Source organism: Chelon labrosus (assembly GCF_963514085.1).
Source record: "Chelon labrosus genome assembly, chromosome: 4".
NCBI lineage: Eukaryota > Metazoa > Chordata > Actinopteri > Mugiliformes > Mugilidae > Chelon > Chelon labrosus.
In genome coordinates this window covers 24091683-24104530 of record NC_140340.1, presented here as the reverse complement: position 1 = coordinate 24104530, position 12848 = coordinate 24091683, and the positions used below count along the sequence as shown (strand labels likewise).

General features: G+C 39.1%; 1 protein-coding gene across 1 annotated transcript; it reads right to left on the bottom strand.

Annotated features, from left to right (window-relative positions):
- Nucleotides 1-131: 131 nt before the first annotated feature.
- Nucleotides 132-11627, bottom strand: pdhb (pyruvate dehydrogenase E1 subunit beta). The gene is made up of 11 exons (XM_084543179.1): nucleotides 11553-11627; nucleotides 11398-11457; nucleotides 7651-7758; nucleotides 6203-6265; nucleotides 6035-6070; nucleotides 4916-5106; nucleotides 4603-4697; nucleotides 4045-4155; nucleotides 2615-2706; nucleotides 1607-1748; nucleotides 132-520 (listed from the first exon to the last, which is right to left on the bottom strand). Exons 1-11 carry the CDS (start codon nucleotides 11589-11591, stop codon nucleotides 375-377), a joined length of 1083 nt encoding a protein of 360 aa, XP_084399305.1. The 5' UTR covers nucleotides 11592-11627; the 3' UTR covers nucleotides 132-374.
- Nucleotides 11628-12848: the final 1221 nt, after the last annotated feature.

Genomic DNA, 12848 nt, shown 5'->3' with positions numbered 1-12848 from the left:
AAAACCAAATTTAATAAAAAATCTTAAGTGGAAGAACAAAATTTTAACAGCTCTTTAATAAAATATGGATTTTTTTTATGCTCTCTTTAGTCATTAACATCCACAAGATCACAGAAGAAGAGCCTACAAGATAAAGCATAAAGCTTTTATTTCGAAAGTGGAGAAAGCAGCCAGAGCTACAGATACATAGTTTAGTCAAGTTTAAAACCAATTTAACGTAACTCTCTGTTGTTGTGCGTTTGACCAACATCTAGCCGGGAACTTTAGAATCTGGAGGGTTTTTGTTTTAGAGGAACAGAACATTTTGGCTGTATTTTACACATGGGTCTAATACTTTACTGACGTTTCCACAGTCTAGTGTTAACTGGAGGAACTCAGACGTTCAGGGTCTTTTTGACGGAGAAGATGATGTCTTTGATCTGAGGGACGCTGTGGTCCTCTAGGATTTTGGCGTACGGCATGGGGATGTCAACGCCTGTTACCCTGGTAACCGGAGCATCCAGGTAGTTGAAGGCCGGACCTGAAAACATGCAGAGGGATCATTTAAATCACCACCAAACTAAATGTTCCTGTCATAGCATCATAGAGCGTTCAAGCAGCACATTCTTCTCTCCAGAATGGTAGTCCTGTTCTCACACTGTTTGTTCATGGCTTTGTTACGTTCTCTACGACACGTCTTGAAGCAACAGCTCGTTGCAGTGAAGGCTGCAGATGAGCACGGTCGTGGTCAATATAATTTGATTGTTTTAATTAGAATTTACTGAACCAATACGGAGCTTTTTGGTCATCAGACTGGACACCAAATATATCGTGAAGCATGGTGGTGGCAGCATCATGCTGTGCGGAAGAATCACAACAGCAGGCTCTGAAGGGCTTATAAAGCTAGAGGGTAAAATGAATGCAGTTAAGAAAAAAAAAAAGGGAAGAAGTCCAGACCTCAGTCCAGACCTCTGTCCAGACCTCAGTCCAGACCTCAGTCCAAACAAGAGTGCAACCTGACAGAGCCTGAGCAGTTTTACAAAAGGGGTGAATTAATGCAATCACTTATTTTACATCATACATTTTTAATTAGTTTACATTATTTTGCAGAAGTCTGTTGTCACTTTGAAAGTAAGAAGTACATTTTTTGTAAATTTTTGTCAAAAATAAAAATTATAGTCGATCCTGATTTCATTTATAAACGCAATAAAAGGTTAAAACTTTTTCTTGGCACTGTAGCTGATAGTTAGGAGGAAGCATGACGACACCATCAATGTGTGAGAGACACACAACGGACAGTGACTGATGTTGCTAGTTGCTAATAAGACAGCCTTTGCTAAAACAGCCCCAGATTATTCAGGTTGGGCTGACTGTCCCATTTAATGTCTTGAACGACAATATGATTAATCGTGGTCGGTTTGGAAGTCGTAATGCTTTAAAATACACAACAGATGCAGCCAGAGAGAGAAGAGGACACACTCTTCTTTGTTCATATCATCAAAGCTTTCAAATCACTTCTCGCAAGAATTAGATTTTTGAATCTGAATGAACCCCTGAAGAATATTCATTTATGTACAAAAGTCATCACTGAAACAGCCTGGATGTAATGTGTGTGTTTGTTGGTCACCTTCCATGATTCTGGCACAGATCTCAGCTCCGACACCAAACTGGGGCCAGCCACCCTCCACTGTCAACAGGTGGTTGGTCTTCATCACGCTGGTCTCAATGCTCTCCACATCCATAGGTCGGATGGTCCGAAGATTGATCACCTAACGCAAACACAGACAGGAAGTGTGTGTCCACTAGGGGTTGCATGAGTTTGTATTTGTTTTTTTTTTGTTTGTTAGTTTTTTTTTTTAAAGTCGACTGTTAAGTCAAACCCCGACACTGACTAGTCACTGATGGCATCATTAATAAAAACACAGTAGAAAGTGATGCTTTGCAACAATGAAATCTATATTCTTGACCTGAATACATATGCTGAGGACAGACATCTCATGTGCTACATACTGTGTGCTGCAGATATGTATAGCCTGTATAAAAACAGGCTGCAACTCAGCACCATCAATAGCATTTAATAGTACTCCACAGTGTGTCGGAAGATGGGATAGTGCTGCTGGGTAAAAAAGTATCCAGTATTTCTCTGAAGCCTTCTCCATGTACTGCAGCTAAAGGTCTAATAACTTTGAGAATGAAATTCACCAGCTAATTGTTGATTAACAGTCTACTTCTCTCTGATACCACAGGACGTTTGATGAAATCGTTAACTGACTGTTGTCGAGAGGATTTGGACCGTTAATCTGCTAGTGTTAGTGGACGCCTTTTCAGATGAGTGTGCATTGCAGTAGTACTTTTGTTGTATTTCAGGACTGACTGACATATTTTGCATTTTACGGTACAATGGGCTTCATCTTTAGTGAAGTATTTCTAAACACTTGATGAACCGCTGCTAGTTTACTGCAATGACCCACTGGGCTCCTCACCTGTCTTCTCAGAGGCGTCCATGTTGTTATTGTCATGTAATCAGTGACTAGTCAAAATGATGCTTAAAGCATCATGATATAGCAGTGAAGTCGACAAACCAACTAGTCTATAGAACCCTTAGCATCAGTCATTAGCAGATGTGGGTCTCTACCTCACACTCGATCCCCTCCTTTGCGAGGACGGCAGCAGCATCCAGACAGTGACTGACATATCGAGAGTGGGAAACCACGGTAACGTGAGTACCTGAAACACAAAGGGAAAAAGAACGATTTGATTGTCGCTTTCACGCGAACCTCGCCTCCATTTCCTCGAAAATATACAATAACCCTGACAATTACATTATTTTTCCATAGACCGCTACAGCTGTCTGTTCAGCCTCTGCTTTGATTCTACATGTGGAATATTTTTGTCACTCTTGATGACACTTACTGCTAAATGCTGGGACCACTGTGAAACGTATTGTGCAATTCAGGTATAAATACTGAAAACAATTTAACAACAGACCAAATAACTAAGCTGTTTTTAAATAAACTTGTTAGCACTTGATGATGAACTCAAGGATTTGTTAAACATTCAATGTTTCGGTTCTTTTTACATTCACATCTGTACTCCAGTCCTCTGCTGCCTTAAATGTACATTTTTATGCTGTATCTACTCTTACTCTAAACTCCGGGACTGATTAATGTCTAGTCACTTCAGAGAATTATACATGAAAAAGCTTAAATACTGCAGGCCTTGGTATTTCTAAACCAAGTTGTCTCTGTCTAAAGTCTCAAAAGTTACTCAGGAACAAGTGTATGGCACACTGTTGGGTCCATAAAGGTTTTTTTTTTTTTTTTTTTGACACAGACACTATTTTGGTTTATTTTAGTTAAAATTACAGTTATGTAATGAACATGGATTTAAAGTGTTGACTGTCTGCTTTAACTTGAGAGTATTCAAATTCAAATTCAAATTAGGAAAGTTGTAGAAGTTACATCTTTTATTTGTAATATTTAATGGTAATTACACAGCTGACTCAAAATATGTTTTATGGACAGAGCTGGGATTTTTCTTCGAGTAAAAGGTCTGAAGTCAGTGCTTTTTTTTTTTTTTTAAATTTAGTTAATTTTATTTGATGATTATATTTATTTGTCCAACAGCACCTGGAAATAGGTGACTGTGTATAAATGATTGCAAATGCTACTAAAGCTGAGGGTCTGTACATCATATAACTATAACTTGAATATGTTTTGGTAAACTGTATGATAATATTATTTCTGGAAAACTGGGGCTAATATTGTTTTTGAACAGAGGGACTGTAACTTGGTCCTGTACATTGTAGGTTCTAATAACCAAAAATTAGCTTTGCTTTTTAGCCTCGCATGAAGCTTATGAGACTGTTGACTGTGTAATTAGTTATTCAGCTTGTCAAACAGTCTTTTGTTGAGACAGTTTGACCGTCAGGAGTTTCTAAAGCCTGTGCAACAGGTTTTGTTCCCACAGACGAAAATAATTTCAAGACAACTGAAAATACTTCTTTAGATGTTTTACAGGTCTGACTGAACGGATTAGGGTCCAGTCCGTTTGTGTCCCCCTCACCTTGTCTCTCAACCTTTGCTTTGCCGAGGGGAATGGTGAAGTCTTTAGACATAACCTCCTCTGACATCTCGAAGGGAACGCCGTACATCAGCTCGTTCTCCAGGAACACCACTGAAACAAACACACATTCACTGTTACGGTGTTAAAACAGTACGCCAGGCTGCTGAATTCTCTCACTGGTGGAGTAAAACATGTTGGATGTACATTTTGATTTAGTTTACACTAGGGTTTACACTAGGGGCGTCCCGATCGGTATCGGAGTTGATCCAGGCATTTCTAAAATGATCAGATTAAATCGATATCGGTTTACTCTGAAAAACGAAGTCAGTCAGACAGCAGCTAGTGGATAGTTCAGTGTGGATGTTTAGTGAGGTGGTAGCAGGAGATCATCATTCAATACTACCAATTTGAAAAACAAATCACTAAACAGAATCCATGGAGTCCACTCATGCAAAGACTGCACGTAAACAATAACAAACACTGAACACTGCATTTAAAAGAGCACCGTGCAGATCTTTTCCTCTAAAACCTTTAACCTGCTGCAGTGTTGACTCTCACCGGGGTTGTCTTCTCTGATGGATGCTTTCAGGAGACCTCTGGCATCTTCTGAGTTCCAGGGACTGACAACCTTCAGACCTGGACAGTGAGCATACCTACAGGCAGATTGACAACCACAATGACACCAGCACTATTACGACAGAGACATCCCATACTTTTAATTAAACCAGCTAAGGATAATCCCCGTTTGTCTTTTATTGCTTTATTTTCGACAGTTCGATTGCTTGTGTATTTGCCCAAATAAGACAACATACATTATAATCTCATATCTTCGCACTCAGTATTAGGTGTCATTAGGTGTAAATGAACACACCAAGCAGCAAAGCACTGTGAGTGCTGAGCAGCAACGCCCGCTGACGCTCCGTTGGGTCCTCTGAAGACAATGGGGACCGGCTGCAGACCGGCTGACATGTAGTAGGTCTTTGCTGCAGAGTTGATGACCTGGTCGATGGCTTGCATGGAGAAGTTAAAGGTCATGAACTCACAGATGGGCCTGAGGCCAGCCTAAGAGGGAGACAACACACAGATATTAGTGATAATAGGTCTGGTGGCATCTCATTCCGATTTGATTTCACCAAACGTTTAAGCAATCGCTTATCACGATCAATCAGGATTTTTTTCCCACCACATTTCTTTCTCGAAGATGATGGTTCCCCATTATCCTTCCAGTTTTTAATAATTGGACAGTTCTTAAGCCAATTTTAGTAGTTTCTACAATCTCCTTAGATGTTTTCTCTGCTTGATGCATGCCAATGATTTGACCCTTCTCAAACAGACTAACATTCCACAACTACAGGATGTGTCTTTAGACATGGTCGTTTAAGAAATGAAAAGCTACTCATTGTATCAGTTGGGGTTAAATAACTTAAATAATCACCCATGCAGTAATTATCCAATAGGAGGCTTTTACCTATTTGCTTTGTTAAATCCAGGTGGCAACTTTTTTTTTTGACCAGACAGCGTAGATCAAGCGCTTAATGTGGATTAACTATTTTACTGGAGGACATTTACTGGACCCGTGGCAATATAACAGGACCATTTTTGTCAGATTGGATTCATCTGCTCTTGGAACACTGTGAGTCTCAGTAGATGAGTCGTATACATTTTTGTGTTTGTGACTGGTCTGACATAGGTGTTTATTGAACCCGTAGTTATGATTGTATCCTGAAATTGTGTGCATCATTCTACTCCAAAGAAATTAAGATGTCCAAGAATGTGGTGGCAAATAGATGAGTTAATCGCGGTTTAGTCACGTGAATAGCAGACAACCTGTAGACAGGCTGTCGGAATGGGAATAACGTGTGATATCATTGGCTGAGAGCCAATTGAAAGCCAATGGCTGATTACAAACCCAGTTTTATCTCACCGTTGTGTTGTTAGGACAGCATGCATGTTGAGTTAATGCGTTGACATAGACTGAACAGAAACTCACCATGGCAGATCCCACTGCGATTCCGGCAAACCCCATCTGCACCAAAGAGACACCGTATGAACCAGCGCAGAAACGTTTTTCTCTGAATAAATATTATTAAACAGCTAACAGACACTGACAGACACTCTTAGAAATTAAGTTCATGGACAACACATTGAAGAGTCTCACCTCTGAGATCGGAGTGTCAATGATACGTTTGTCTCCATATTTTTTCCACAGGCCCCTGCTCACCTGCACACACAGCATGTTATCATTATAATGAGGTTAAGCTCCAGAGAACATTGTTGTGTTTCTTTCTTCTGCCCGACATTCTTCAAAGTGCCTCAACCTGTCATTTAACATTAGCTGTTCCATTTACATTTCAAGAGTCTGACTGTCTGAACAAGACCAGACGTCTATTTAATTGACAAGACTGTTCTGAGATCTCTGTTGTTCACTTGGAGAGTACCACGTTTTACAAATAGAAATGACAGACAAAGATGACACCATAGACTATAGAACAATGTGGACAAGGCATCTCCACTTCCTCCCATTGCTCAAACTGATGCTATCCCAGGGTTACAGGCAGAGCCATATTGTGAATTTGGAGCCAGAATCTGAGCAGTGAGAGTGGAGCCACGCTATCGATGACCCGCTCACACTTCCTCTAGAGTCACTGGTGATTGGTTAATACTGCGCTCTGACCAACCCCAATCAGTTTCAAAGAAATGCTTTATTATACACTGCACTTATTGCTTTATGCAGTGGTTGTCATGGCAACTGTTAGTCATCATGAATTTACATCCCGTTTTTTTATTGTGTTAAATAACTAAAACAAAACTCATCAGAAAAATGGACACTTGAACATACATCAGCATTATATTAACAACCTAAAATGACAGAAACCATCCTTGAAGACAAATGTGACGTGTACTTTTTAGTTTTAGGCCCAAGTCCCATCCACCAACATGGAGGGAGCGGAGCTTATGATCTACACTGCAGCCATCCACCAGTGGGAGCTCCTCATACTTTAGCTTCATTTGTAGGTTGATGTCTTGGCATCCACTTCTTCTTTTTATACAAGGAATATTCCAGTATACAAGGCAGTAAGTAAATAAGTAAAAAGGCTAAGTCGTCTGTGAAGGTTCTCAGTCATCCAGGTCATAGTATATCCAAAAAATGTTTAAAAAAGGCAACTGGAGTTTTTTCAGAAGACGTTCCACCACTCATCCGAGTAGCTTCTTCAGTTCTTGGGGACTGGTGGGAAGTTTGAGGTTTAAATAGGACACTCCTACTGAAACTTGCTTGTTGTGTCAACAACCAGAAACCGGTGCAGCTAATTTCCATTAACGGTTAGGTACCTAACCGTTAAATGGTTGGTGAAACGTCTTCTCAAAAAACTCTACAAGTCCAGTTACCTCTTTTAAACATTTTTTGGATAAAAAGCTAAACTCTTACATTATTAATACTTGTTAAACATTCATCATTGCTGAATTCCATCAAAGTCTCTGTGTCTCATTAACTATGATGGAAATAAGTTGGGAGAAGCACTCTCCAAGTGCCCAAAATCAATTCTGAAAAACATCAAACTGCTTTATTGATCTTCATTTACTGCGTTCAACTGAGCGTCTACTCACCTTGTAGGCTCCGTCGTACTGAGCCACCTCCTCACCCATGAGGAACACCCGCTCGTCCCTCTCCAGCTCCTCGTCCAGCGCCTGATTCAGGGCATCACGGACGGTCACCTGACGACGACAAACAACAATGTAGTGTACTGACATCTCAACTTCATCCTCATGTCTTTCCATTGTCGAACTTTCCCTACTTTCCCACTTAGATTTTATACAGATTGATACAATTAAGTATTTAATTTATTTATTTTTAAATATAAAGGTCAGCCACAAAAATTTACTGAACATGTAAATATACAATTAATGCATGTGTACAAATGTGAATAAATACCAGCCCAAAGGGTAAGGAAAAGACAGTGTAAGGCAAGAAATTATATATGTGTGTGTGTGTGTGTGTGTCTATATATATATATATATATATATATATATATATATATATATATATATATATATATATGTGTCTATCTTGATGTAAAACTTTAAAAAAAAAATTAGGGTCATCCTGTAACTTGACTAAGAAAAAAATGTATACATAAAACCTGCAACTGGTTTGTTAAAATATTGAAACTATGTATATGTATATACACAAATATACAACTATTATTTGCTCTGTTACATTAATCCGACCCCCAACATAAGGAATCTCTTCCCCCATCCGTTTGATTTTAAGCATTTTCTTACCTAATATTTAATACATCCTTAAAACTCGTTATTAGTTTTTGGTCTCAAATACAATTTCTCAAAATAGTTCAACACTTGTTCAAAACCATCTTCACGTCTTTCTAAATGTTCCCACTGCTGACTACGGAATAAAACTACTACTGTCATTTGTTGAGAGGGTTCATGATGTGACAACCCGCATCCATACTCAATGACCGGACAACAACACGAACCATAAAACTTAACTTGTAATAGGTTATTTAGCAAGAAAACGTCACTAATAGTGTCAGCTTTACTTTGTTTTACAATCTACATTTATTATTATTCAAATATTTTTATTGATTTTCACATTATACACTCACAGTAGAACTCAATACCCCAGACAAAAGGGAAAGCAAAAATAAGTAAATACATGAAATAAAGTATATAAATGACAATAATGCAATATTCATAGTAATACTGATATTCGAAAATAAATGAAAAATCAGGAGAATAAACATCCGTTACTCAGTATCAACAAAGTAGTCAAATAAACACGCATATATATTTATTTTCTTTTAACATAAAAAAAAAAAAAAAAAAAAAAAAAAAAAAAAGGGGGGGGGGGGGGGGGGGGGTTGCTACACTATGTTAAGGGGAATTCATCTTCAAAGTACGATAGGAATGGTTGCCAGACTTTATAATATCTTTGTGTAGTGCCCCGGGCAGTGTATTTAAGTTGTTCAAGTTTGAGGTGGGACATCACGTCCTCCACCCAACGCCTATGAGAGGGGGGGCATGACCTTCTTCCAACTAAGGAGTATCAGACGTCGAGCTAGCAGAGTGGAGAACGCTATAGCCTCAGCCTGGTGCCTAGATATTGGTGTCTCCTGAGGAACGACCCCAAATAATGCAGTCAATGGGTTGGGACTGATAACTTTATTACACATGTATGAAAATGTATCAAATATATTTGTCCAAAATATCTCTAGTTTCGGGCAAAACCAAAACATATGACTGAGGCTAGCTGGGTCTTGCCTGCATCTGATGCAAGTTGGGTCTAAGCCAGGGTAGAGTTTGGCTAGTTTACTCGCAGATAAATGCAGCCTGTGTAGAACCTTAAATTGCAGCAGCCCATGCCGGATACAAATTGAGGAAGAGTGTATCAATGAAATTGCTGTCTGCCAATTTACGTCTGAAATGGTGGTTCTTAATTCCACCTCCCACTGCCTTGCTAAACGGTTAAGTGATACGACTGCAACCCTCTGGATATTATCGTACAACCCAGACACCAGACCTCTGTCAACTGGATCTATGGTCAAACATTCATCTATCCATGTCCTCTGAGGGGTTGTCAAAGAGAAGTGTTTTTTAACATAACTCCGCACCTGTAGATATCTAAAGAAATGTGACTGAGGGATGCTGAAGTCTTTCTTTAACTGTTCAAAGGAAATGAAGTGCCCTTCCTTAAAAAGGTCCATCACACATTTAATCCCTCTCCTATGCCACAATTGAAAAGATGGATCTGTGAGAGATGGGGCAAAATTGATGTTCGCTAGAATAGGGGAAGTGACAAGAGCTTGTTTATGCTTAAAATGAATCCTAAACTGCGACCATATCTTCAGGCAGCCAGAAATTATTGGGTTGTTCGTCCAACAACGTTTACTTAAAGGTAGTGGGGAACAAATTAAAGAGCGGAGCGAAACTGGATTGCTCGAATGCTGTTCCATCTGACACCATACTGGAGACTCATCCTCTGATGCATCAGAGACCCAGAATATAAGTTTGTGGATATTGGCTGCCCAGTAATAATACAGAAAATTGGGTAGGGACAGCCCACCATCTCCCTTCTGTCTTTCCAAATATTCCTTCCGTATTCTGGGTACTTTTTTATTCCAAATAAAAGTTGATATGAGCTTATTTAAGTCCTTAAAAAAGGATTTAGGTATAAAGACTGGTATTGCTTGGAACAGAAATAAAAATCTGGGCATGATAGTCATTTTAACTGAGTTAATCCTTCCGGCAAGTGACAAAGGGAGGGTTGACCATCTCTCCATGTCCTGTTTAGCTTTGTTAAACGCTGTTTTAAAATTGCTGTCAAATAGATCCCTATACTTTTGAGTGACACAAACCCCCAGGTAAGTAAAACTATCGTTATTGACAGAGAAAGGGAAGTCCTGGAATGACATCTGGCGTGCTTTGTCATTTATGGGAAATAAAACGCTTTTAGTTAAATTTAATTTATAACCTGAAATTTGACCAAATATTGTGATAAGCTCCAGAGCAATAGGGATAGTAGTACATGGGTCCGAGAGAAAGAGGATAAGGTCATCTGCATAAAGAGATACTTTATGTGAATACCCTGACCTTTGTATTCCAACCAGGTTAGTGGTCTTCCTTAACATTATTGCCAGGGGCTCGATGGCAATATCAAATATCTGGGGGCTCAAGGGACACCCTTGTCTTGTCCCTCGGAAGAGAGGGAAATAGTCGGATATTATCTTGTTCGTTCTCACGGAGGCGTGAGGTGCCATATAGAGAATTTTAATCCATGTACAGAAAATAGGACCAAAGCCAAATCTATCTAGCGCGGTGAACAGGTAGTTATATTCCATCCTGTCAAACGCTTTCTGCGCATCTAAGGAGAGTATTATCTCTGGCTCAACATTATTAGGTTGGTATATAATGTTGAATACTCGGCGAAGGTTGCTTGATAGTTGTCTGCCTGCGATAAAACCCGTCTGATCAGGGTGGATCAGTTTAGGCATAATTTTCTCAAGTCTACCAGCCAATACCTTGGTTAGAATTTTATAATCGCAACACAATAAGCTGACTGGACGGTAGGATTCACATAATAGTGGGTCTTTATTCTTTTTTAATAATAAAGAGATAGAAGCTTGGGTCATAGTTGGGGGAAGAGTTTTTTTAACCAGGACCTCTTTAAATACATTTGATAGCAATGGTATTAATTTAGGGCCAAATGTTTTAAAAAATTCTATTGGAAACCCGTCGGGTCCGGGTGCTTTTCCGGGTTTCATTTTTTTTTACAATCTACATTTAAAACAACATGACAACATTTATTTTACAGTTCGCCTGCTAGCTGCTAGCACTGACCTGCACAGCGGCCGGAGAGCTTTTGTGAAATCCCCGTCCTCGTACAGCGGACACGGCATTCTGCAGAAAGACGAAAGAGACATACTACTTATACTGCTCTTCAACAAAATACAAAACTATGTCGAAAATGTAGGTTTTTAGCAATGTTCCCGTACCTTTCCTGTGCGGAGGAAGCACCTCAGGGACGTCGCCATCTTGAACCTGTCCTCTGTCGGAGAGAGGGCGGAGTCTCTAACGACGTTGGATGAATTCGACCAATCAAAGCTGCAGGTTGTATGTCGTTCGGAACATGTCGTTACGCAGAGCCAATCACGGGCGTTCAGAGGAAATTGAGGCGGAAGAATCGGCAACAAAATAACAAATCCAAGGACAACCAGAGCTGTGCAGACATCATGTAAGGAAAACCAATGCAGCCAAAATTTCATAACAAATGTTCGATCTCACAAATGTAAAAACATTGAAGGGATTGTTTAAAATTTTAATTTGCCAATAACATATAAGGCATTTTTATTTGAAACTAATCTAATACCTACAACTGAACAGAGCCCTTTTCAGTGTTGTGTAAGTATGTATGGCAGGTTTTGGAAATATAAAGTTATTTATTTAGTATTTAGTCATTTTTACCTGGCTTTTAAGCCTTACACCACATCAACATACAAAAGTAAATTGCTTGATGGCAATTTCTTTGTAGCTGACAGTTGGTCTCCCCAGGTAACCCTCTTGTATATTCCCCATCCCAAATGCTTTTCCATTAAAACAAGCAGAAAATAAAAATATATTGTTAGTGTATGAACAACGCATACCACCAGTGATTTCTATTGGAAAAGAAAATACCGTCACAAACAGTACTGCTCTGTCTTGGTTCACCTGACAGTTCAGGCATGTCTGCAACAACCAAAGACACTTAAGCACATGTGACATCATTATATCTTAGTGGCCTCCTGGGTACTGGTTGTGGTTATGTTTGCACAGGATACTAACATACATTAATTAAAACAAACAAACAAAAACTAAAAAAAAATAAAAAATTGTGCAAAAATCCAACATGGTTTCTGTCGTAAGACAAATAATATTTGCTCATGTGTTAATTTTTGTGATTAATTTGCTTTTAATTATTTATTTGGTTCTTTAAAAACAGTGTTTATCAAAGCTATAGCGCCCAGCAAGCAAAACAGCTACTTCTCCAGCAAGCTAGTATTTAGCTAACTAATCATAGCAGACAAAAAATATTCTACCCAGAAAACAATCTTCAACCATAAAATACAGTAAACTCAAATAGAATTGTGACTAAGCTTGTGTACAGGTAAGTGTAGAGTTAACAAGCCAAACAATTCAGCTAACAATGAGTTTCTACACCAAAAATAGCCACAATATCGGAACCTCTTGCTGCTTCATTGACAGCAGCTTTGAATATTTGCAGAGGCACTCGCTAAACTTTCTCAGGGAAATGT

Coding starts and splice junctions, on each gene's coding strand:
- pdhb (XM_084543179.1), bottom strand. CDS start 11,591: ATGGCGACGTCCCTGAGGTGCTTCCTCCGCACAGGAAAG. Junction 4,156..4,602: donor CATCAGAGAAGACAACCCCG/GTGAGAGTCAAC, acceptor TGTTTGTTTCAG/TGGTGTTCCTGGAGAACGAG. Junction 521..1,606: donor CTGTGCCAGAATCATGGAAG/GTGACCAACAAA, acceptor GCATGTTTTCAG/GTCCGGCCTTCAACTACCTG.